At 35.9% G+C, this 27,383-nt stretch overlaps 1 protein-coding gene across 1 annotated transcript; it reads left to right on the top strand.

Moving 5' to 3' along the window:
• The first annotated feature begins 4,915 nt into the window (after positions 1-4,915).
• Positions 4,916-8,296, top strand: LOC129271178 (dynein light chain Tctex-type 5-like). The gene has a single exon (XM_054908548.2). The coding sequence runs from the start codon at positions 5,591-5,593 to the stop codon at positions 6,041-6,043; it is 453 nt and encodes a 150-aa protein (XP_054764523.1). The 5' UTR covers positions 4,916-5,590; the 3' UTR covers positions 6,044-8,296.
• Positions 8,297-27,383: the final 19,087 nt, after the last annotated feature.

The raw sequence follows: 27,383 nt of genomic DNA, 5'->3' as shown, positions 1-27,383 counted from the left end.
ATGATCTGTATTACGCTTAAACTCGGCCCTGTTACATAAAGGTTTGTGATTGATTGCAGAAACCAATCTGATTGGTTACTGGTCAGTGATTTGAACAAAGTGTGCATGCTACGATGATCTTGATTGGTTACTGTCATTAAGCAATTGATTGCAAATTATTATGTGACAAGGCCCTGGTCATGCTATGTATAAAATGATATAGGTTCAGAGAATTTTATCGTCAATTGGATGACAGGAATGCAAGGAAATCAAAATAGGTTATATTTTCAAAACGAAATTCACTGTCGGATGGAAGGCGTATTTTCATGCGAAACACACTCGTAGATACGACAGAAATATTTTGCGAGTTATTGTAAAGAAAAAGAGAAGAGACATTATTTTTCATGGTATTCACTCTCCAGATAGTATATCTATATATATATATATGTATATGAAGTCATATGGCATAAATCATTTAAAGATGATACTGCTTTGTTTTTTAAGAAAAAAAATGTATGAAAATGTTTCATGCCATCGTGTACAAAGGATAGTGTATGTTTTAGTGTTTTAATATGTATGCATACTTTTTCATATCAATGTGAGTTATCATGAAATTTATATATATATGTGTATGTATGAATGTATCACATGTCACATTCTGTGTCAGCAAATGTCATCACATACCGACATGTGAGAAAATTAACATTTCTCTTTTCTCTGATACTCCTATATATAGTATATGTACACACACAACAGTTTGAATAGCACATGTTCATACATGGCAGTAATCATGTATTTGTGAAAAGAAATTGATATTATTTTTCAGTTTAACTAGACATATGATGAACAATAGTTTAACAGTAATTATTACTGTTTTGTCTCTGCAATTTCAATGTCATGTGACATATGCTTCATTTGTGACAGTTGACTTTCATTTTGTATTTCTTATTGTTCCTCATAGTGATATGAACAATATTGAGATTAATCCAAGAAACTTGATAATTAAGGTTGAATTTAACAGAAGATAATTGGCAAGCTGGTTCACAAGATAATATGTTCTATCTCTTTCTCATTTGTCTTCTCCCTTCTTCGCAATTTTAGATTTAGCTCATAGTGAAAATCTTTTGTCAAACTGTCTCTTTCATGAACTAATCATTCAATTATTGAAACCTTATCATATTTTAAATCATCTTTTGATGTTGATATTCTTTTTTTGTCGAAACCTGAGTTTGCTTGAAATATATATTTGATTTGTCTAATCATCGTAGTTTCTTCTTTACTGTATTTCACAAAAAACAACTATACGTTATGTATAAGCATATTGAATAAATATTTTTAGAATTCAAAATTGTGAAAATTGATACAGTTTTTCTTGATCTGTGTTCCTTATGTGAAACTTATAGATGAATACAAACAACTAGCAGTATTTCAGTTCACACCAATGGCAACATTATGTTTTTCTTTGTTAAAGCTAAATTACAGTAGTTGCAGTAAAACACTAATTTAGTGAGAAAGTCTGTAAAACCAAGGTTAAGTATGACTATATCATCGTGGATCTAGATCTGGTACAGTTACATAAACTGAACTTTGTGAAATCATAAAATCTAAGCTGAAATACGATCACACTGAAGATCGCCAACACAGATAGGCACACGTGGGACAGTGTATTATTATTGCAGGAATAAAGACCCGACGGAAGTGACCGAATCCGCGCTTATTTTGCTTATTTCTCAGCAATTACACAATTTCTTCCAGAATCCTTTGGCACATATTTTTTTATTCATACAAACAGACACGTGGGTGGTCATTATATTAGATTCTGTAAAAAGTCATTTTGAGATCGTTACCAGAACTGGAATTTACCTTTAAAATGTTGATACTTGCATGATTATGGTTGGTGTAAGATCACCTTTTCACAATTTACATTTAAGGTAGCACAATTTTTGTTTTCATCACAAGATACAAATCCTTTAAGATGTGTTGTGATTTTATACATGTAGCAATGTAGTAGAATTAACTCCTTCATGTCAATTGTATTTTCAATGATTTAAACCAAACAAAAACAAAAAATCAAAGAAAAGGAATGAGAAAAATCAGACTGCCCTAACCAGGTGTTGAACCCAGGGCCCTGGCTTGCATGACAAGGGCTCCGTCTTACAAAGAGTTACGGTTGATCCAATCAACCTCAACTATATGGAAATCAATGTCATAATGTTTTCTAAAGGAAATTTGCACAATGTCTTTTGTAAGCAAAGAGGAGCACACTGAATTTTTAAGAAAATGATGAATGTATGAACATCATCAAATCTAATATTTTGAGGAAACATGCAGTTTAGACGTTGGCGTTACTGGCTTTCAATAGTTGTGGTTGATTGGATCAATGGCAACTCTTTGTAAGACAGGTACCAGTGCTTTACCAACTCGGCTATCTGACACAGCCCATCTCTTTACCTTGGATATATCTGCACAGTGGGGTACTTCCATGTCAATCTATATCTATACCACACAGCAAAAACTGTGGTGTTAACCGGTGTACATAGAGGACCACACCAGTTATTTTACACCGGTGTTAAATTTACAGTGTTAGTTTAACACCTATAGGTGTTATTACAACACCTTTGGTTGTTACATTTACACTCTTTGGTGCCATGTTCAATCTCTAGGGTGTAATTCTAACACCTCAGGGTGTGGTCCTCTATTAACACCAACTGGTGTCAGTTTTAACACCACAGTTTAAATGCCTACTGCTGAGACTGGTATCCAATTCTTGGTCAGGACAGTTTGATTTTTATCACAAAGATTCTTTATGATTTTTTTTCAGTATGATATCAGAAAAGAAAATAAATTTATATATTTTGTTCACTTGACAGTATTTTGTGGTTTTGATATTACTCTAGTACAATCTAAAATGTAGGCTATGTCAGTTCATTATGTTCGATCATGAATATTCAATGAAAAATCATCAAAATCTCCCCTACAATGTTTGGAAATCAATATTAAGAATATGCTTCAATGGAGAATTCTTAAACAAGTATACGTTTTGATCATTTTATCTGAATTGTGTGATTTTTCGATAAAAAGGCAAGTGATGCAAAATTTGGAAATCTTAATCACTGAATATTTTTTGAAAAGATGAGATAGTATAGGACTTCTACTACGTGATTCAGGCTATAGAGACGAAATCATTTATCTTTTTTAAAGGAGTATTGTCAATTTCTATCTCTGTATTTTTGTCTGTATTATGTGATGGAATTTGGCAACGTGTAACCAATTATATATATTTCTGTCTCGTCAGATATGAATAAGCTTTGTGTTGGAGTTTATTTTCATGATTGTGTTTTTGTTTGTGTGTATTTGGTGATGAAAGTATGTTCCAGAAACAGAGTAAACAAGTGAGTGAGTGTGTGTGTGTGTCAGGGAGAGAGAGAGAGAGAGAGGGGGGGGTAGAGGAAGATAGAGAATGTGACAGAGATTGAAAAAGGGAACACATTCTTTTTAATCAAAACGGATGGGAAAAAGGAGAGGGGACCATTGGACTAAAGATCAGGAAAGAGAGAATGAAAGAGAAAATGTGGCAGAGATTGTGAGAAAAGGACAATATTTTTTGTAGAAAAAATATGGAGAAAGGGGGCACTATCAGACTACATAAAGTTTGGGAAGGAGCAAGGGAGTAGAAGAGTACGAGAGGGCGGGGTTTGGGCAGAGAGAGATAGAGATGGATTAGATTTTATTTAATAGAGGAGGCGAGAGATGTCGGGGGGGGGGGACTATCGGACCCAAATTCAGGAAAGAACAAGAAAATGATGAAGAGAGGGGGTGTAGGAGAGAGAATGAATGAAATGCGTGTAGAGAGAATTGAGAAATGGAAGAAGAAAATGCGGGAGATGGATGATCAAATTAGATGGAGAAAGGAAGAGCGAGATGATCGCGAGGGATCATTTAAAAAATAAAAAAGAGGAGAAAGGGAAGAAAAAATGAACTGGTTTACAATTGGTCTGTCGGGGACCAGAGGACCCCCTTTCGACCTCCCCCCTCCCCCATAACAATAATAGAAAACGAAGAGTGTCTTCCTCTTGTTTTTAATTTATCACTTGATTTTCAAGTTAAATGAATATCTTGCCGATATTGTTTCCTTTTATTCATTCTTTTTTGCTTTACCCCCTTTTCTTTAAAACGGGGCACATTAAAATTTAAATTATCTACCTTCTAGCTCTTTTACAAAGTTAAATGTCTATTGTAAAGTGTCGCTTCTTTTCTTGTACTCGCTCGGAAATTCTCAAAAAATATTCCGGGGGCAGTCAAATATATTGCTGTACACATGCGTGACCAAAAAAAAAAACGCGTTTAAAGGGGTTTTGGACGCGGGCCGCGCGTGCACTCGTTAAGGGTATCAAAACACCGATTTTCAAGAAAAAGGGTGGTTTTGAAAGACTGGTCAATGGTCAAACGTATTTAGGGTATTTTTTTCTTTAAAGACTAGCCAAACGAGTTTAGGGTATGTTTTTCCCCCAAGCTTTTCTCCGGGTCATATTCTGGCGACAGCTTGTTTAGTGGCCAAAATGTGTAAATAAAGCCCGCGAAAAACTTGTTTAGGGGGATATTTTGCACACAGAGAAAAAAAAACTCGTTTGGGGGTGTTTTGAAATAATTTGGTCACGCATGTGTACAGCAATACATTTGACTGCCCCCCCCCCCCCCGGGAAATATCACACATATTTCTACTTATTCCAGTGACTGATGGCGAGACCCGCTGCTTCACTGAAGATTGAATAGTATAGTTGGAGTCATATTGGCAGTTGCCGAGCCATTAGGGTCGTGCCCTATTACAGCCCCTCGCCCCCACCGTGCCTAACCTATTCATTTGTTCTAGAGTCTATCCCATTTTCTTTCAGAGCTTAGTCCAACGCTGACAAAGGACGGCGAAAGCGATTAAGCGCTTATTCTTCTATCAAGGCATCTGAACAAGATATCAGCGATCGATAAATGTGCTTGGAAACCAGATAGGCATTCGAACGGAAAATATCTAACACACGGCCAGCGACGCTTTCTGTTCGCAGAGGATTCACAAAAAAAAATTTCTTCCCCCAGAAATCATTCCAATTCAGGGAATATTCGGGAGACATTGAACCTGACTGGAAAGGAATGTTTGAATGTCTGCAACTGTGGTTACTCCAGAAGTTGGAATCGCCTTTTTTTTTTACTCCAGACTTGATGCGGTGTAACCTACAAGTTTATAAGGTCAACTTGCGGTATCTCACCAGTACATCGTGTTTTCTCAATTAATGCCGATTAAATCTCAATGTCATAGTCATTTGACTGGAATATCAATCTCAATTGTACTTGTTGCAGCCGACAAAACACTATTTTGCACCTTTTGAAAGGATATGGTTCGAACATTACAAGCTATCTGCATTCGTTGAATACTCTCTTTTTTAGGACCTGTCGCAACCGCCCAAATCATAATTGCATGTGATTTCTTGAGTTATAACGAGACAAGTTTGAATGTAGGATTTGTGCTTGAACTGAACACAGACTTTACGTCATCAATCTTTCTTCTTCATCCAGGCCTATTTATATTTCTTTGGAATAAAAAGGAAATCGATTTGCAGACATGGCTCAGACAGCAGGAAGCAAATATTCGGCATCGACGCAACGAAGCGCCATGGACGCCAGAGGCGGCGCAAGCACTGCGCCAGGCCGACCAGCCGTCCGCTTTGAATGCACCTACAAGATGGAACCAGACAAGAAGTTCATGGTCGGTGCCGCCAAACAGATCGTCGAGGATATCTTGACCGCTCAGCTGGAGTCACAGTCCTATGACCCACAAAAGTGTCCAGTCCTCTGCCGTGAGCTTGCCGACGTCATCAAGCATCGCGTCAAGGAATTGCTGATCCCACGTTATAAAATCGTCGCCATGGTTACAATTGGATCCACAGAGCATGCAGATGTCTGTTCCGCAAGTCAATGTGTTTGGAATGATAAATTTGACTCTTACGCCCAATATACTTACAAAAACGGCTCCCTGTACGCCACTGGCATTGTTTATGGTATATATCAAGAATGAATGGGAAACTAGTGAGAGTGACTTTTTATATCTAGAAAAAGAACTTGATGTGTGCCATATAGTCAATATATAGTGTGTGTGAATATGATTTTATTTAAAGATATTGGATTTGTGTGAGTTATTTTCACTCATAGGCCTATTGCCTACATTTTATTCCAATCAAATATAGTACGTCATATTAAGAAGAACATTTTGTTTAGAAGTTTGTCAGACGTTCACCACTGCTATTAGGGCACATATTTTATCCTGAAATTTCATTTGATTATATTCATAATTGCTTGCTTTTGAATAATTACTCATTGTCTAAGCTGAAAATTAATATAAACCTAAGAAGTCGATTAGCTCGACGATTATTACATTGTACACTCCTTACACTTTCAAAAAGAATTTCGCAAAAAGGCCCAACTTGTGAGGATCTTTTCCTCAAGTTAATTTGTAAAAGAATATTCATGTCAATACCGGCCGGCCTGCCACCAAGTAGTCTAATTTTCAGTCAAGAATTGTGTTGATGTAACTATTTGCCATGATTGGAGTTTACAAGAAAAGTCGGTAAATTATAAGACCTTAGTAATGCTTTAGGATTTTATTCTGCAGTGATTCTCTTCAAAATGTGAAATACAACATCCTGGAACCATATTTATACAATCTCTTCTCCTTCTTCTGATAAAGTACAGTCCACCGACTGGTGTATTGTCGTACTATATTTGGCAGGTCTGGTGTGGAGTATGTACAGTGCCATTTTTTTATATTAAAAAAAAACTAAGTGCAGCTAAAAAGCCATGCTCCTCTCTTAGCGAAGCAGGATGCTCTGTACTACAGATAGAGGTGACATTGGGTAGTTCATCTAGCAAGGAATTCCATTACCTGATATCTGGAAAGAAGGACTTCTGACAGATGATATTCCTTGCAGAAGGTGTTTCTCGTTTAGCATTTAACAACCATTTTTGGTCACATCACTAAGTGGAGATTTGGCGTATATACAGAACTCCAAGCACGTGTCGTTAACTACTTGTACTAGTTGTTGTCGGTTCCGAAAATATGTTTGAATCGTTTCAGTATACATGTATCTCTGTCAGCTGACAAAGCTCTGTCAGCTGTATTTTATACCTTGAACTTAAGTGCAAAGTGTTCTCATCGACCGCCAAAGTTTCAGCCAGTGTAATTCCAACTATATTTGAAGCGCACAAATTATTTCATGATTTGGATATGCAATATTCGTGCTGTCATCTGTAAATAAGAATGATATACTTTGCTTATTTAGCCATACGAGTCTTTGAAAATATACCTCCAATATCTATTCTTTTGGAACCATTTATCAATCATTGTTTGATGTTTCAGCAAATTTTATCTTCTTTTTCAAATCTTGATCACATTTTACTTTCGTTGTCATAATTATTTTTATTTGGTCCTTTGTGGGAAATTTGAACCCATTTTTTCTTTTCGCTTTGTGATATTACTCTGTAGACATCAGCTTAAGAACAGTGTACCTCATTTCAGGAACATTGTATGTTGTTTCATAAAACTGTTTACAAATGATTTTACACACGACTAGAACATTTTCTAGGTGCTAAGTAAATGTAGCTACACAGGGATATATCATTTAGGGCAAGAAATGGTCCCTATATGAAGTCATGACTGATATGATACAAACAGCTTTATGTTTTTAACTGCATGAATATTATAGTATGCTTCCACAGTGAATTCTAATAATTTTTCAAATATTCAATTTCATTTGATTTTTTTCCTTATCGCACCTTGCCGATAGTTATCACGTATACACTCTAAATTATAATAACATGGATTGGAATTAAATCAAGATCGGTTGTATTTAGTGACCATGCAGTCAAATTCTGGATTCAATGTGAGTGGATCCTAAAGATTTATTTTTTTTAATATCAAAGATTTTAGATTCAAATCTTATGCTTTATATATAAATCTTTACAAATTTAAATCCATTGTCCGGCTGGTCACCATTCACAGCTGATCTGGATTTATCTAAATCCACGAAATTTAGAGTATATCCAGATTGGGATACGTAGAGATTTGAGATGCTATGTGTCATTTGGTATTTACGAATACTAAATGAAATGGGGGAGATGATGAAGGTTAATCCATAGAAAACGGTTTTAAAGTTATAAAATCACGTTTTTAGCATAATACGATTCCTTATTATTCTGCGTTGCCCTCAAATGAGGCCCTAGATGAAAAGTGTAAATTTATTTTCTGCAATAAAACATATATTTGCAAACATAATTATGTTGTAAAGTTGCATATTTGTGTGTGATCACAGCGGGGCTGTTTATTCATCTACTTATCTTTCTCATGAGAGTATTTTGGACAAATATTGAGAACTGAGACGTGTAAACACCAATAAGTTATATATAGCATGATTATCTGTCATGATTTTATAATGAACTTTATAAGAATGTTAAAAGAAATGAAACGATAGGTCAGCATGCATGTTTGTTTGGTGAGATTTTGTTTAAAGACAGTCAAATTCAAGTGTAATTTGTATTAAGCACCATTTGCGTAATTTGTTTAACTAATATCATTAGTTGAGTCTTAAACTTACATTGAATGAACGTTTTATTAGGATCATAATCAAAGTAATTGCAATTCATTATGTTTGCATAATGAATTATGGTCGTACGCATATATTTTTTCCGGCGGGGGGGGGGGGGGGCAAGACTCGTAAAAATGAAGAAACTCGAAAGCGACCGAGATTGTCATGAGGATGCATTTGCAAATTCTAAAGTGAAATTGAATGATTGCGTGAACACTTTGTCTGTTGGTGATTTTTGTGAAAATTATCAGTAAAAAAATGTAAGTTTTCAAAATTTCGGGGGGGGGGGGGGGTAACTGCCCCTCCCCCGTGCCACACTGCGTACGGCCTTGTAAGTAATGACATAACCGTGCTTTCCATCTAAAATTGCATTCATGTGCAGATCTTGGGTGGGTAACATTTCTGTTAACACTAGGAAAAATTGCGTTTTCTTCACTGTGTCCTTTTGTTAAACTTTAAGAGTTAGCTATATGCATGTAGGGAATTTATTTTGATTGATGCTAAATGATTTAGCGTACAAATGATTAACAACCAAAATGTGCATTTTGGGGAAAGAAAATATTTAACCTCGGGAGTATTGCACCCACGCAAGAGGGCAATATTTTCAATATTACATTTGTTTAGGGTGCAAACTTAATTGCAAACGAATGACGAGTACCCGGGACGAGTACTCTTTTTTCTTCAAAATTACCAACTCATTACAAAATAAGGACAGGATGATAAAAAGTCATTGTACAACGAAAATCAGAGGGCATTATGTCATGGCCGGTGATGAATGTACATGCGCTGATACCGTGACCGTATGTCGTCATCATCCATTCAATTATTCATTATTTTTATAGTCATATAGTCTAGACGTGATAACATGGTGCACATAAAGGGCATTGAAACTTTGGAAGCATGCATGTATAAGCGAAGCCGTGCATGTCAACAATAAAAGAGCTTTATTAATGTTATTCTATGTGAATTAGAGCCTGAACTCATTTTGTCATGACCAGAAAAAAATAAAATAGATTCCATCTCCTCAATCTTTCTATGCCTCATAAGTACCCCCTATCATTTTTTTTGTGGGGGGTCGACATTGACATCAAAACTATTTCAAAAAATATTTCGAAAAATGTTCAGTGTGTATTACACCAGGATGTGCAATTTTGTATGGTGCCCCTTCTCCCCAGTAATTTTATTTTTGTTTGTTTGTCAATTATTTCTTTATTATTTATGCAGGTCAATTTTTCTCTCTCTCTCTATTGGTCTTCAGTGAAGTCCGAGGTTTGCTTTTAGACTACCCCGCGGCAATGCCAGTACTTTGATAACAGAAATCAAAAGGGGAAATCAATAATTAAAAACATGAATACATTATTTCCTTATACATTGTAGGTTCTTTGTCGTTATGGTAACTGCTACCATGGGAACGTTGATTCTGATTTGTTGTTGACCCTTAATTTACATTAGAAAATACCATAACTTTATTTCATGAAACGAGATCCTGACAACCCCCCTAAAAAAAAAAAAAAAAAAACTAACGAACATTGGAATAGCGCAAACAGCTGCGATGTGACAGACACCATAAATGTGAATAATATCTGCAAACAAAATTCACAAACAATGCAAACAATAAAGTTCATCTTACGGATTACACAAATCTTTTTTGTTAATAAAATTGTTCAGCTGTAATTCAGCTGATAATAAAGGCCAGTGGGGGCAGACCTTCGTGTTGGCAAAGTCAATATAATAGACTGACACATATACATATTTTTTCAATTCGATAAATTCCAGTCGCATTGTAAACTCTAGTCGGTCATCAATGACAGAAGACAATATGACCTTGACTTTATAACAAGCTAGGTCAGAGACATACCTGTTACGATAATTTTCAAGTGTCTGTTGTATGATGCTATTTTCCACAATTTTTAACTTATTACGCCCACAAATATAGCATTTTGAGAAACATTAGCCATTCTGTTTTCTCTTCCATTCGCAGTTGTTAGCTTCTTTCTTCTTTCATTATTCTATACCTTCTTTTATGTACATTTCATTTTTTTTTCTATTTTAGGCATGGGCGGTGCCAGGGAAAGACAACCTATACATGAAGGCCTTTTTTTTCTTTTCTATTGAATAACAGGTATATATAGAGTGCTACAAGACTCATCATTACCTCCCGTTTCTTTTCTTCCCTTCATATCACAGCGATTTTTTTATTATTTATTATTGTTTCACAGGTAGACTGGACTATCGTACGTAAAGCAATAATTCTGCAAAAGACTTTATTTGTACTGGAGTAATGATGCGATTAAAACAAAAGAACAAGATCTAGAACATATCTGTTTATTGGGGGGGGGAGAATAAAATATCGCACAAAACATTAAACAGCAGCGTTATTTTGCCTGCTTGCTGAGGTACAAGCTACTACGACACCCCTTTTTCGATAATCTTTTTTATATCTAAAATAAACAATCGAGGATTAACAAATCCTATAATCCCTGAAAGGGGTACGTCTCCATTCATTTTTAAAGCTATTATTCTACTTTGGACTTCTAACTACCCACCCTTCTCTTTTTTTTTCCGAACTCCAGTTACACCAGATCTTCTTAATCAAATATATTTGAATTTCCAATTTCTATTGCAAGTTTATTTAGAATGCCCTTTTCATATTACTGTTCAGCACCGAGGTGTTAATTTTTTACTATGTTATATTTTTACAATTTTGCAGTGGTATTTTTTTAATGCATCTCAAGACTATCTAATTAATTATTTTGGCACCCTTTTCAGTATTCCCTTTTTAACGTGCAATAGTTTGTGTAAGAGTATTTATATATTTTATTTATGTCTTGGGAGCGGCATGTGTGGGGGCTCATGCCTTCGGGCAACAGTGATGGATTTTGCTTTTGTGCCCCCTGACCCACATGCCGTTCCCGCATTTCTTTGCATGTTCATGTACTGTAATTTTTTTTAAATTCTAATGTAATGTGTATGTACTTTTTATATTGGTTAAATAAATAATAATAATAATTATTATTATTATTACAGCATAAGTCTAGACTGTGGTAAACCTCACATGATAGCCTAAGGTAGACTTTCCATTATTTTCGAAAATCTCTTGTTTAAGAACTAAAATCAACAATGTATGGAGGATTAACAAATGCTCTAATAAAACAAAAATTGGAGTACGTCTCCATTCATATAAAAGCTTGCGTTTGTAAACCTCACATCGGTACAAGAGCGAGTATATACAGTATATTATGGTGTTTTTTTTTACATGATCGCTAAGAAAGCATGAATGCTTGCTTGTAAGCAAGCAACCAGACCTATCGAACCCGGGTCACCGGAATCGCGCTTCCCCTCAATTTCGAAAATCTATTTTCACATTGAGCACAAAGTTAGCTATATATAGTGGACTAACAAACCCTATAATATCTAAACCACAGAAAGAAATGTTCATACTACAGCATAAACTTAATTTTGCAAACCTTACATCAGTACAATTTAGCACATACAGCTGAATAAAATCTCCGTATCTTCTATCCCCTTCTTTATTTATTTCTGTCTTCCCTTTCTCTTTTCTTTTTTTCTTTCTTTCTTTCTCTCTTTCCGACATTCTCTCTCTCCCCTCTCTCCCTCTTTCTCCCATCTCTGTCTGTCTGTCTCTCTCTCTCATTCTTATTCCCTCTCTATCTCCCTCGAGAATTGATGAGTTCATGGCATTATGGGTCAAGCGACCAGACGCGGTCAACCTTTGACTGAATTACCTTAGCAACGGGACGCTAACTCACAAAAATAGAGAGCCACCCAAGCCATGAATATGAGCCCGATATTTCAAGATCGCTGTTTCAGTCATTTGATTCTCATTTATGATATCCATAAACAAAGTTTTGATAAATATATACCCTTTCAGAATACTGGTCACTATTCCATACATCATAAATACATCTTATTAGCGGGTGAGTTGTAAACATTTTTAGGATATGGATTATATGAAACAAAATGTGAGTTTTCCTTGAAATTAAAGGAAAATATGAAAAATGAAAGCAGCTTGCTTTTTCCAATTGTTGGTATAAAATTATTCATCATGCATGGAAAGGGGTTGATAATTTCAAGGTTTAAATATTTTTACGACAAATAAAACATTACCAGTGGAGGGAGCTAAATCTCTTAAAATCTAAATTCATATTTCCAAAGAGAATTAAAGAATGAATTTGGTAAATTTTAAAAATGGTAGTAATTTTTTACCTGATTGCTAAGAAAGCATGAATACTTGTAAGTAAGCAACCAGAGGACCGACGGCTTAAGGTCATCTCCGAAGGACCTGGTTAAGAGGATTTAAATGCCTTACCAAAGGGCACTAGCGCACCAATTGGAAATCGAAACCGGGTCACCGGAATATGAAACCCCCGCTCTACCGACCGCTCTATCGCACCTGATGAACCAAAAAAAAAATGATAATAATATAATCACTTTAATTTTGTAAGATTGAAATATCATGATATTTCAACATCATTCACATTATGAAATCTTTTCCAAATATGATATCATATTTTGACTGGCTTTAATTTCAATTTCATGATTGTGGAATAAATACGTGTAAGGTTACGATATCATTCTGACACGAATTCAATTTTCTAACCTATCACTCTACACGCGATCATTAATCATATTCTGGGGAATATTTTATGTAATACAGACATAAATGATATTATATGTCAATTATTTTCTTTTCTCACATGAATCATTCATAAAAACGCAGAAAAACAGCGAATTAAAGTATCAAGTTGTAATTTTTGATCTTTTATTTAATAACAACAGTAAATCATGTCGCACCTCTGCAAACAAGATATCTATTTTAAATGATTTGTTTTATCTTGGGGCAAAAGTTTAACGACGGTCGACTGGAGGGCATATTTGGTACGAAAGTAATACCATGACCATGAACGTAACACGTACTGCAAAGCCCCCACGTGTGTGCTGGTGGGTTGAATGGGGGAGAAAATGAAGAAATCTCATGTACAGGAAAAGTATGAAACTGAGATATGGATTGCTGTAACTCTTACTACCTCTTCTCATTGTATTCATTGGAGAAAAGAAATGACGTCACCCTCAGATCACCCCCATCAAAATACTCTGACACCGCCCGCCCCTGTTGAGAGCATAGTATTTTTACTCTTGGTAAAATATTGTGGAGTGTGATTCTAGTGTCATATTTCTCTTTAGTATCCTAATCTTTGTTTGCCTTCCTTTCCCCCTCATTTTTTTTTCTCAGTTTCAAAATCAAAAGGGGCGATAACCTTTGCCCCCTGTGATGCTATCCCTGATAGGTGTTTCATAAAGCCGCTCGGAAGATACAAATTATTTTACACTTGGTTGGTTGGTTGGGTTTAGTGGTGATGGCGCTATCCCATCGATTCGAGTAGATTCGAGTGATGATCCTTTTTATGCTAAATGATACATCCCTATGTATCTGACTTAAAGGGATGGTCCGGGCTGAAAGTATTTATAGCTTAATAAATAGAGTAGAATTCACTGAGCAAAATGCCGAAAATTTCCTCAAAATTGGATAACAATTAACAAAGTTATTGAATTTTAAAGTTTAGCAATATTTTATGGAAACAGTCGTCATAAATATTCATTAGGTGGGCTGATGATGTCACATCCCCACTTGTTCTTTTGTATTTTATTATATGTTTTTTCAAATTTTTTCCTCCAAGAACTAGAAAAATTGGATTGACAACTGATTTGGTGCATTAGATATTCATTTCTGCAACTTTTTTCATTATAAGGAAGACATATTATTCACACAAGTATGAAATAATGAAAAAATTATGATTTTATGTAATAACAAGAAAACGGAAAGTGGAGATGTGACATCATCAGCCCGCCTAATGAATATTCATGACTGTTTTCACAAAATATTGCTAAACTTTAAACTTCAATAACTTTATTACTTGTTATCCGATTTTGATGAAGTTTTCGGCATTTTGCTCAGTGAATTCTACTCTATGTATTAAGATATAAATATTTTCAGCCCGGACCATCCCTTTAACCTCAAAGAACATGTTCAAGACATGCGTAAGTCTACGAACAGCTTTATTTAACACCCACCTGGATGAATATGAAAAACGAAGGTATCGTAAATTATTTAGAAAGAGACTGATAAGAACTACAAGCTATTTTTAACTACATCCCGGAGAATAATATACCTCCCTTGGTTTAATCGATACTAAGGTTGTTCGAATTACAATGGACGTCTGTTATTGGGTGAAATCCCTTTAATCCTGTAAAACAAAATATCGATTTTTTTTTTTTACTCTTCTCGGGTTGACGGGGGGCAAAACGGAAAGCTATTTTTGTGATAGTTTAACTTCTTGACATAAGTTTGCGAAAAACGATTTTCAAATCATTAAAATATGTTACCCTTTTCATTCTCCTTTCTTTCTTGATGTAATTTTTACCAACTTTAGGGTCTATACGTCTGTATTGGTTTCATTATCACTTGCAATAGGGTTCAACAATCGTCTCCATTAAAATGCATGATATGAGGGTTAAAAGGGTTTTACATTTTAAATTCAAAGGGTCCCTTAAAATAAAGGAGATACATTATTCAATTTTCTACAATGAAATATGATACATGCCTCTTTGTCCCCTCTAAATCTGCACTTGAATAAATATGATGTTTTATGACAGACTTGGTTCAGCCAAGGATCGTGGTTGATGAGGTTGATTGCTACTTCGTGATTAGCGCCATCTACGACTAGAGACATAATTTTAGGTAGAAAAGCTGATAATGTAACTAAACTCCTCAAAAAAAGTTTGGAAATCTGTGTTTGGCCATTAATTTCTCCCAACTCCCAATTTTACACAATGCATATTTTACATCATTCAAAAAATCATTTAATTCTCTTTAAAATGATACCATGCTTGTTATGATCATGCCATCACGAAAAGAGCAGGATTCAAAAGTGTTGGATGAGTTCTGAATTGAAAAGCTGCAAAACGAGCAAAAAAGGTTTGGAAATCTGAGTTTGACCATTAATTTCTTCCAACTCCCAACTTTACACAATACATATTTGATATCATTCAAAATATCATTCAATTATCTTTAAAATGATACCATGCTTGTTATGACCATGCCATCACGAAAAGAGCAGGATTCAAAAGTGTTGGATGAGGTCTGAATTGAAAATCTGCAAAACGAGCAGAAGTAGTCACGAAGGGTCAATACAAAACATGATTCTCTTGTCTGTGTCAATAGAGATGAAAATCCATTGAAATCAAGCCCCTGCTTCTGTAGTGATGGTTTTGTGAGATAACATGGTTTGAGTCGTGGTTTGAAATACCCATGCATGTTTGTTTGTTTGTTATGTGTTTGCTTGTGCAGAGGTGTGTTTGATTCCATGTCAATGTTGATCGGTGCATGAAAACTATTAAAAGAAACCGATAAGAAACTCACTCATCACCACTGAAAAAAGAACAGTGACTTTCAATATTGTGTCATTTTGCAACTTTTGAATGCCCCACATGTCAAGGCACTGCACCTCCATGTGAACGATAATCATATGATGTAGAGTATCATTTTAAAGAATATCAAATGAACTATTCATTGATATTAATTACACATTGATATTTACTAAAACCGATGAGGAATTATCGATCAAATAAATAAAAAAAACCGCTGAAAAACTCACTCATCACCACGGAAAAAAGAACAGTGACTTTCAATATTGTGTCATTTTGCAACTTTTGAATTTTGAAATTGCCCCACATTTCAAGGCACTGCACCTCAATGTGAACCATAATCATATCGTGTAGGGTATCATTTTAAAGAGAATTAAATATTATATTCATTGCTATTAATTACACATTGATATTTACTAAACCCGAGGTCAGTACAAAAATAGTTAACAGCGCAGGTCCGAATGACTCAGTTTTATACTCAATAGATAATAATCACCAGTCATTTACTAGTATATATATATATATATATATATATATATAGATATATCAAATTTGAAAGAAACGGGCTTCATGGTGTAGTTTTCATTTCGTTCCTCTGGCCCTCTATGAATGCAAAAAAAAGGTAATCGGAAATCAATCGACACACGTCTGGAATGAAATTGGACAGAGCTATGCGGTTGTCATAGTGATAGAAAGATCCTCTGATAAGGCACATCATGTATTATAAATGGGATGACTCATCACTATCACTGGTATATAATTTATACACAGTGTATATTTTTAATTACCCTTAATTAATCAGACAATTAGATTCTAATAGAATAGCATTGGTCGACGACAGTGCAATGCCAATTACGCATGAAAACAGAAAACAGCCAATATGATTAATCGCACAATTAGGCGTACATTAGCATTATTAAGCATTAGCGGCTCTACCACTAAAAGATAGAAAATGTTTGGCTGTTGCGATGTAAGTCTATGTCAATATTACACAAAAGTAAACTTTAATTGCTGCGCTACGTGAGGTTCTGCTACACGCCTTTCAATCAAAAAGTCATGGGATCGAATCTCAGCCATGGCGATATTTCCTTCAACAATAAAAAAAAATTATATTGTGCTGCACTCTACCCAGGTGAGGTAAATTGGTACTCGGCGGAAATTTATTCCTTCAAACGGTTGAGCGCGTTTCAGCTGCACTGCTATAAAGCCAAAGTATATATAGTAAAGTGCTTCTAGACTTTTTGATAAAGTAAGTGATAAGCACTATTAAGCAAATATAATAATCATTACAAATTATGGGCATATATTAATGATAAATAAGTGCAATAGGCACAGTGAATATTCATGTAAATTTTATGTCAAGTGAACTATCATGTTCAATTCATGTTGTTTTTAGGATTGGTGAAATTCTGTAAAATATAGTAACTGAAATATTTTGAGATTACATGCGGCCATAGTATGTTGACATGTACTTAAGACAGGGACGAGCAGTTGCGACATCATGATTTCTAAGGCAGGGGGGGGGGGGGGGGAGAATGGAGGGCAATGGATCTAACGATTGGAAAGGGGGCATCATCCTATGACCGGCATTCAGTAGTGAGCCAAAAATTTTAGAGGGGCAAGGCATGGTGTATGCGGCAATTTTTATTTTTAAAAGGCTGTGAGGGAGCGAAGCAAGCGAATTTTTTTCAACCTTTTTATAGGGAAATCTAATTTTGTGATAAAAATTTGACTTTCTATTCTAAGAATAAAGTCACATCTCACCTATTTCCTGTCCTTCTCTTTCCTTTTCTATCTTTTTTTTTCTTGGTCGGGAAATGCTCCCAAGGCCCATCCCCTATCTGCACGCTAGTGTCCTCATTGGTGTCGTCCAGGGGAAGCGACCGGGGGAAGCGATATCTTTTCACGACCTGGGGGGCGTTTCATCAACATTTTTGTCCGACAAGTTGTCAGATCTGACATCTTTCCTTGATTTTGATTGGCAGAGCCGCACTGTTACTATGGTAACTGTCGGATATAATGGGACTTGTCGGATAAAACGTCCGACAAGTCCTTTCATGAAACGCTCCCCTGGACGTGGGTCTATGACGTTACCCCTGAAAATAAGTGTCATTCTTTGGTTTGTGAGGGAGCTCCGAGACCAAATGAAAAAGACAAGATATATGTATCCTCCAAAAAATACAACACGGTGTAAGACTGAGTAATCTAGTTTTACCTTAATATTTGATTATTCACATTTACCCCCCATACTGAATATAACTTTCAGATACTTTATCTCCGAGGGAGTTTAGCAACCGAGAGAAAAAATGCAATTCTCAAGTAGAAGAAACTTAGCTGTTTAAAAATCGGGTGTTGTATAGATGTGAAGGTCAATGACACTTCATACTTAGCTCCCTATGCAACAATAAATTTTAGTTGTTTGTTTGTGGACCACCTGATCGGGAAAAGATCACTATTTTGTTGCTGTAAAATCATGAGGCAGATCTAAATCCATAACGCGGTAAACAACGTGTTTTTATTCTTTTAAAGGTGTACATGTTGTTTGAAATATCAACATCGAGGATAATATTATTTCGGTTATCTGTGCAGTTTTAAACACGTTAATGTCGCCGTTGAGCACGTTGAATGGCTCTCAATCTCTCCGGGCCCTGACTTACCCAAATCGTCAAACAAAATTCCTCTGTGATGTCAAGTTTTTAGACAACCACCATGTTGATCAGAGCGATTTGAATATCTGATTGTTTGAGGTACTTCAGAAGGTTGACAGAAAAACAAAAACCGTTTGGATAGTGGCAGAATGTGTACACTTGGACCGCGAACTAACAAGCTTCTGAAGAAAGTTCAGTATGGAGAAGGACTTTCTCTTTTGTGTAACGCTAAGAGGGTCATCATCGACTGAATAAAAAAATGAAAAGGGTCAGATAATAAGTCCCATCCTCTCTATGAATGAGCCACCGGTCTGGACCTGTGAAGCTCATGAGTTTAATCAGAAATGCTTGAATAACTCTCTTGTATTTTTCTGTAGGCTCGCGCTAATAGGAACAAAGTTGAAGATGCAAGAAGTAATAAAAAAAGATAACACTTTTATTGCAGAAGCCTGTGAACCACAAGGTGTTCTAAGAAGAGGATATTCGATTGTTACCACGCCTGCCCTGTCTCGGGGCAATGCACCCCCAACTCTTCTCCATCCACAGACAATCTCTACATGAATGAAAGTATGATCGAGCGCAGTGAGGGAGGATAATGGAGATACTACTGAAGCATGAAAAGAACAAAACGGCAGATGCTCCTAAAAAAAGGCTTTTGAGATCGAAGATGTTGAAGCCGTGATTACACAATAGACCCTTCTTGTTCTTTGACAGGCTTCTATACTTTTACCTATTATATTCTTTGTATAACTCCACGCGGGAGATTTGTACTGGTTTACGCCCATTCATCGCCACCCCTGCAGACTCCCACGGGCGGAGCCTTTGACATGCTCTGTGCAGCACCTTGAAGTAGCCCTACCATGTGCCTACCGGTTTTGTTTTATTACCCCTATACCTTCAAGATGGATTCTTAATTAACTATCATATTTCTTCAGCTTTCTAACCATGGCGTACTATTTGGATGGTTATAAAGGGATAATATAAGTTTTATTCAGAGTGCAGTCATATATTCAAGGATATTACTGTTAAGAGGAGGAGGAGGGAACTAAGAAGGGATGAATCCCCCGGTGCTTTGGGTCAGATGGGGGTTAGTCATACCCCTTCTGATGGTTCTCCTGGTATCTGATGTCCATGCTCAAGGAGGTATGTCATTATTGATTGTCTTTAACCTTTTAATTCCCCCTTCTTTCTCTTCACCATCTCCTCCTCATTCTTGATCTTGAACTTCTTTTTTTCTTCTTCTTTTTTCCCCTTTTTCCCTTCTTCTTCTTCTTATTCCTTCTTTTTCCTTTTCTTCTTTTTTTCCCCTTCTTCTTCTTCTATGTAACACCGTTTTTAAGGGTTATCCCCTATTTTTTGCAGCCAGAAAATCATAAAGAAATTAACAATAAACGATTAAGTAAGGGGTAAGTAATTCCACACATTTATAGATACTGAATCGGGTGGCACTCCATGGTGACCAACTTTATTTAGGCCAGTCATAAATATAGGGTAACAAATAGACCATGTATTTCAAATACACCAACAAACTGTAGTATTGTAGTAATAGTCTGCACTTGGAATTACTGATATGCAGAAAACGTCTAAATTTTCAAACATGCCTCCAATACATTATAGTAATCTTACCCAGCTTTAATTGAAAACATCATCCATCCTTTAAGCTTATAAGTATCTGATTATTACTGGGAGATAACTAAAAAGCTATTCGATTTTACACGGTGGAGTAGGGTCCCGTGTAAGTATTATATTGGTTGTTCCATAAAGCGTGACCCCCGGAAGGGTGTATTTGTTAACGGAGTTATTTGAACCTAATCGATCAGTATTGATCTATCCTTTTTGAATGTGTTCAGTTTGCCCGTCTTTCATAGTATAAAAGACAACAAGAGCAACAAAACAGAAACATGTATGTTGTGTAGAATTCGAGAAACGGGGCGAAAAGCAACATGTTTATCGAATAAAATACAAACATGTTGTGTATGCCAGCAGCCACCAGACGGTGTGAATGAAATATTTTCGTTCAATATAGCTCCTCGTTTTTAAAACAAGCCTAGAAAGAACGAAATCAAGTAGAAACGGGAAGAGAGGGTAGGAGTAGATAGAAAAGGAGGGAGAGAGAGAGAGACAGGCAGACAGAGAGGGAGGGGTGGGGTGTGATTGAGGACATGGTTCACTGTAAAAACTGCGGTGTTAAAACTGACACCAGTTGGTGTTAATAGAGGACCACACCCCGAGGTGTTAAAATGACACCCTAGAGATTGAACAGAACACCAATGAGTGTAAATGTAACAACCAAAGGTGTTGTAATAACACCTATAGGTGTAAAACTAACACCGTCAATTTAACACCGGTGTAAAACAACTGGTGTGGTCCTCTATGTACACCGGTTAACACCACAGTTTTTGCTGTGTTATTAACAAAATGAAAGAAATCGACGATTTAACATAATCATCTCAGTACGCTCAAGAACCATCCTATAGCGATCTAACGTAGATGTTAAAAGATCAGTTTCATAATCATAATGCGAGACTATTTTTAAGCTCTATCCCTTTGACCTTAAACAATACATAAACTACCACATCTCCTCGCTCCTCCTTCAAATCCCCCTCTTCCCCCATCTCTCTCTCCCTCCCTCTCTCTCGTCTCCTTGTCCATCTCTCCTCTCTTTACCCCTTCCCCTTCCTCCATTTTTCTACTTCCTTACCCATATCTCTCAAATCTTCCTTTTCTTTTCCTTTCACATCTACAACGACCCCCTAAAAAAAACTCTTCCGATTTTGAAACGACACAATTGGGTGTTACGTAAACGTAAACCAACGTAAACCATAGTATAAATTAATACTAGCTTATTGCTGCTTATTAATCGTATGACGTTTTGTTGTTTAAACTCGAAATAGTTATATAATCTGTATTCTAATTAAGATCGGTCACTGGGCTTTACCCTTAACTCGTGTTCGATCATGCCAGACAACCATGCCATTCTTAAAATCGATTTTTATTTGAGACGGACCGCAGGAATGTTATGGTCTTTGCATGCCAGCGGTCGTTTCTGCTTCATTCGAAATGGGCGCGGTTTCTTTAAAGAATGGATTCCAATCGTTTGGTCGAATGAAATAATGAATAATCGACCTTCAAATGTAGATAGTGCAATGTACACGCCTCGTATCTCATTCTGTTTCGTTTAATCATTTCGATGAAGATTTAATTATAAATCTTGACTTTGAACGTGGAAACTTACTTTATAATTATACAACACGTGTGAACTCAATTGGCTCGATTTTTTTTAATAAAATGCAGGTTTATTTGAAGCAATTGACACTTAAAAATGCAACGTTTTCATTGTTATGATAATAATTGTCATTATTATTATTATTGTTATTATTATTATTATTATCATTATTACTGTTATTATTATTGTTATTATTATTATTATTAGTAGTAGTAGTAGTTGTAGTAGTAGTGGTAGTAGTGGTAGTAGTAGTAGTAGTAGTAGTAGTAGTAGTAGTAGTAGTAGTAGTAGTAGTAGTAGTAGTTGTAGTAGTAGTAGTAGTAGTAGTAGTAGTAGTAGTAGTAGTAGTAGTAGTAGTAGTAGTAGTAGTAGTTGTAGTCGTAGTAGTAGTAGTAGTAGTAGTAGTAATAGTAGTAGTAGTAGTAGTAGTAGTAGTAGTAGTTGTAGTAGTAGTAGTAGTAGTAGTAGTAGTAGTAGTAGTAGTAGTAGTAGTAGTAGTAGTAGTAGTAGTAGTAGTAGTAGTACTGGTAGTAGTAGTAGTAGTAGTAGTAGTAGTAGTAGTAGTAGTAGTAGTAGTAGTAGTAGTAGTAGTAGTAGTAGTAGTAGTTGTAGTAGTAGTAGTAGTAGTAGTAGTAGTAGTAGAAGTAGTAGTAGTAGTAGTAGTAGTAGTAGTAGTAGTAGTAGTAGTAGTAGTAGTAGTAGTAGTAGTAGTAGTAGTAGTAGTAGTAGTAGTAGTAGTAGTAGTAGTAGTAGTACTGGTAGTATCATCATCAGCAGCAGCAGCAACGTCGTCGTCGTCATCATTCCCATTATATTTCTTTTACAAATAATTATTGAATTATATTTTATGAAAGTGAAACCAGCAAAACTATATTCATTCAGACATCACTTTCCCCGCTCCCTGTGATACTCTGTATAAAGTCAACTTGGTGTCCAAAGTGGATAAACGGCATAAAGAATTCTCACATTTTATTTGCCATTGTGATCAGCAAACCTCTCTTTTCTGCTCTCACAATCGGGTCTAATACACGAGTACCTGGGTATATAAACAGACAGTAGTATATGTCCACATTTTCTTTTCTGTTTTCTTGGAGCACAATCAAAGTCTTGTTTAATACTGCATAATGAGGAAACATACTGAGCATTCCAGTGGTCAACCTTGATTAAGTTTAGGAATCGGATTTGTCAGAACTGAAAAAAAATACTTAAAAGTTCACGGGGTATTTATTGGTAAAATGTTCATCTTTGGCCTTAATGAGTGACAGTGGGCTCTTACCTTATAACTGGGCACTGCACATTATGTGCAAAGATCAAACAAACAAAAAAATCACTTTCAGTAAAGTACCCTAAACATGGTCATTATCAAAACTAACTTGAAAACAATGTTGATAATAATTTAAAGAACAATAAACATGATGATTATCTCAAGTGATCATTTGTTTTTAACTTTGTTTAGTTTTCCCATAATGGTATCTATGATAAATGTATATGTTCATTAATTACGCCTTACACAGAGCATTCTGTTCTTATGCCACCCCGGGAATGGTGGCTTAGTGGTATGTAGAGAGTCTGCCTTATGCACAAGATGTCTTGGGTTCGATCCCCAGTCAAGGCATTCCAGAGACTTTAAGAATGGGACCTTATGGCTTCTAGTCCATCTCGACGTATGGAAAGGGAAAATTGAGGAGAAATACTAGATAGAAGATCAGCCAATAGCTAAAGTGGTATACCTCGGGTAAATAAGAGTTCTTGGTATTACAATTGGGTTTGATATTATCATCAAAATGAGAAGAAAGGCTCTCCACAATTATGAAGTGTAACTATGAGTTAATTTAAAGAACATAATATATTATAACCAATTTTTTGCTATCATCTGGAATCAGGAAATTGCTGCGGCACATTGAATAAAGTGTCTAGTAACACAGTCATTTGGTCTTGTAATGATTGTCTACTTTCATTAAATTTAGCTGTAATATCCTCCGACAATGGGTTTGATTCATCCAACGAGGCCTATTGTATTAGGTAAAAAAATAAGCAGATGGGAGCATTTTACATGCACTACAACGTATTTTATCACCTTCTGCGACTTATTACGGCCACCATCATGTTACAGTCACACCAGTGAAACTGACTCCAAAACGACCGATAGCATGCCATTGGAAATAACGTAATAGATTTGATCGGTGTTGCAGGGGCCGCGGTAGCGGGGGGGGGGGGGGGGGGGGCTTCAGCCCCCCCCCCCCCCACTTTTTTCCAAAACCATGTACAAAATCGTAAAAATGACCATATGATTGTGATTTTTTGCATCATCAGCCCCCCCCCCCCCCACTTTGAAAACCGTTCCGCGGCCCCTGTGTTGGGTCGGTTTCATTGGTGTGACAAAAAGATAATTCCTCTGGTATTATTTATATTTCAATAAGACGAGTAAGACCGTAATGATAACTGTTCAATAGTGGAGCACGTTTTGTGCTTCCTCCTCAAAGTTAAAAGGTAAACATAACCACTGGTAAGTCCATGATCTACCTCATGACATCCATTGGTACGAATGCAGGAAAAAAAATACAGAAACCAATTTTGAAAAGCGGCCTAAAGCAGCATTATGAATTCATGAAAATGTCAACTGATTGTAACAAATTCTCATTCATGGTATATAAAGTTAATTATATTAATTGTGTAGGGCTTAGGGTGTTTACATTGTGCGCACTTCCACCTTGTATCACCCGGATAAGCTACCGATTTCGGAGTTCACAGCTTTTCGAGGAGTTTCTTCTTGTTGGTACCGATTCCCTCACCTGGGTCATGTGTTGCACGATGTGGATGAATCTCTTGCTGAAGAAAATAAAAGCCACGACGAGTGTACCATGTACTGCAATTTTTAAAGTGTTTTTATATTCTGTGTGCGATTATTATTTTTTCGTTCTAGTTTAATGATACACAGGTTGTTTAGCTGTAATTGACGCTCAGTATTATTCCACATAAATATGGCGTCTTCTTATTTTGTACATTCAAGTAACAAATTTAGAACTCTAGTATTTTTTATATTGATTACTTTTTCCTCTCTAGGTTACCAAAATATTTAGCGATTAAAATACTTAAAATGCCACATAACTTCCTTGTTTTCGTCCGAATTCATTCAAAAAGATACCAACATGGCTCTCAGATTTGTCATCTGCCCCAATATGCAGCTACTGCTACCACCAATTTTACCACCACCACTACTACTACTGCTACTACTACTAGTACTATTGCTGCTTCCACTACCCTAGTAGTAGAAGTAGTAGTTGTAGTATTATTAGCAGCAGTAGTAGTGGTTGTGGTGTCAAAATTGATGGTATTAGTCGCAGTAGTTGTAGGTAGGTTGTAGGTTTTGTGAAAACAGTTACATGCACATTGTCATTAATATTCATTAGGTGGGCTGATAATGTCACATCCCCACTTACACTTTCATTTTTTCTTATTTTATGTCATGAAATCATAATTGTTTCATTTTCGTCATACGTGTGTGAATGATATGTCTCCCTTATAATGAAATAAGTTGCTGAAATTAATATCAAATCCACTAGATCAATTGTCAACCCATTTTTTAAGTTCTTGGTAGAACAAAAATTGAATAAACGTAATTTCATATCATAAAATACATAAGGGCAAGTGGGGATATGACATCATCAGTTTGCTCATTGAATATTCATGAAGACATGCCTAGAATTATTTCACCGGAATAATGCAAATCCTTCAAATGCCATAGCTTTGATATTTCTTGTCCGATTTTTATGAAAATTTTCACTGTTTTATTTTTCTGATTTGTCTTTATCTGTTTAAAGGACAAGTCCACTCCTAATGAAAGTTGATTTGAAAAAAGGAGAAAAATCCAACAAGCATGACACTGAAAATTTCTTCAAAATCGGTTGTAAAATAAGAAAGTTACGGCATTTAAAAGTTTCGCTTACTTTCCCAAAACAGTTATATGTACAGCCTGCATGGTCGGTATGCAAATGAGGGGACTGGTGACGTCATCCACTTACTATTTATTTTGTTTTTTATTATATGAAATATGAAATATCCTAATTTTTCCCTCATTGTTTTGTGAAACAAAGTTTTATTCCTCCCTGAACATGTGGTATTTCCATTGTTTTAACATTTAATGGTTCAGTCAAGTCGGTCATTATTGTCAAATCTGTAAAAATTGAAATATTGTATAATTCAAACAATAAAAAAAAAAAGAAATAGTGAGTGATGGACATCATCGAATCCCTCATTTGCATGTCACTGAGTTGTGCATATAACTGTTTTGTGAAAAATAAGCGAAACTTTAAAATGTCATAACTTTCTTATTTTACATCCGATTTTGATGAAACTTTCAGTGTTATGCTTGTTTGATTTTTCTCTATTTATTAAAATCAACATTTTTCTGGGGTGGACTTGACCTTTGAAACATATTATTTTCAGCCTGGAGCATCCTAGTCTGCTATTTGCAGACTCTGAATGGCTCGTGAGGTGGGATCTGCTGGTTTGCGAAGCAAACCAGCCTGAAAGGGCGAGCGAAGCGAGTCATCCACATCTGCAGCCTCAGTAGACTTAGTCTGCTATGCGGACTCGTTGAATCAGCTGAGGTACACACACTGCAGATATAGGTCTACATTTGTAGACTAGGAGTATCCCTTTAAATTAACACCGGCATTTTGCAGATAAGTAGTAGTAGTAGTAGTAGTAGTAGTAGTATAAATCTACCATTACTACTACTACTACTACTACTACTACTACTACTACTACTACTACTACTACTACTACTACTACTACTACTACTACTACTACATACTACTACTACTACTACTACTACTACTTCTACTACTACTGCTACTACTACTACTACGACTTCTACTACGAGGGTACTATTAGTAGTAGAAGTAGTAATCCTCTCGTTTTCCACGTGAGGTCCATAGTGTGAGTCAGAACTTAATCTTTCAAGTTTGAAAGACTTCATCCTTTCCACCCGTCCTTGCTATACCAAAGAAAATCACTGTAAACCGGACAGCATGTCATCTAAATTTCAATAGCCCAAACAATACCTACTATTTCCGAGGCTTCTTCTTTTCAATGTTTGAACAAATTGTTTGAATGGGCCCATGGGGGGCTACTAAGACCCTCTGAATTCTAAACGGAATCCTGGCGTTTTCAGAAAGTAGCACAAGAAGGATCCTCACCATAAACCCTCTGATAAATATAGAAAGCTTTATTTGTTTCGCTTTTGTATTTGATTGTGAATGGGAAGAATAGGTTATACCATTCAACCAGTGTTTGTATTATACAACTCGAGAAAGATGACAAGAGATAAGTCTCCATTGGATCAAAAGTTTTGGAATAACCATACTAATAGGCTTGATATTATGTAATAATTGGATATATTGAATAAATAATGTAGTAATTGTTGTAATAAAATATGATATGATGTAATATAAT

The sequence above is a fragment of the Lytechinus pictus genome, chromosome 11, assembly GCF_037042905.1.
Source record: "Lytechinus pictus isolate F3 Inbred chromosome 11, Lp3.0, whole genome shotgun sequence".
NCBI lineage: Eukaryota > Metazoa > Echinodermata > Echinoidea > Temnopleuroida > Toxopneustidae > Lytechinus > Lytechinus pictus.
This window is presented reverse-complemented; position numbering and strand designations above follow the sequence as displayed.

Coding starts and splice junctions, on each gene's coding strand:
- LOC129271178 (XM_054908548.2), top strand. CDS start 5,591: ATGGCTCAGACAGCAGGAAGCAAATATTCGGCATCGACGCAACGAAGC.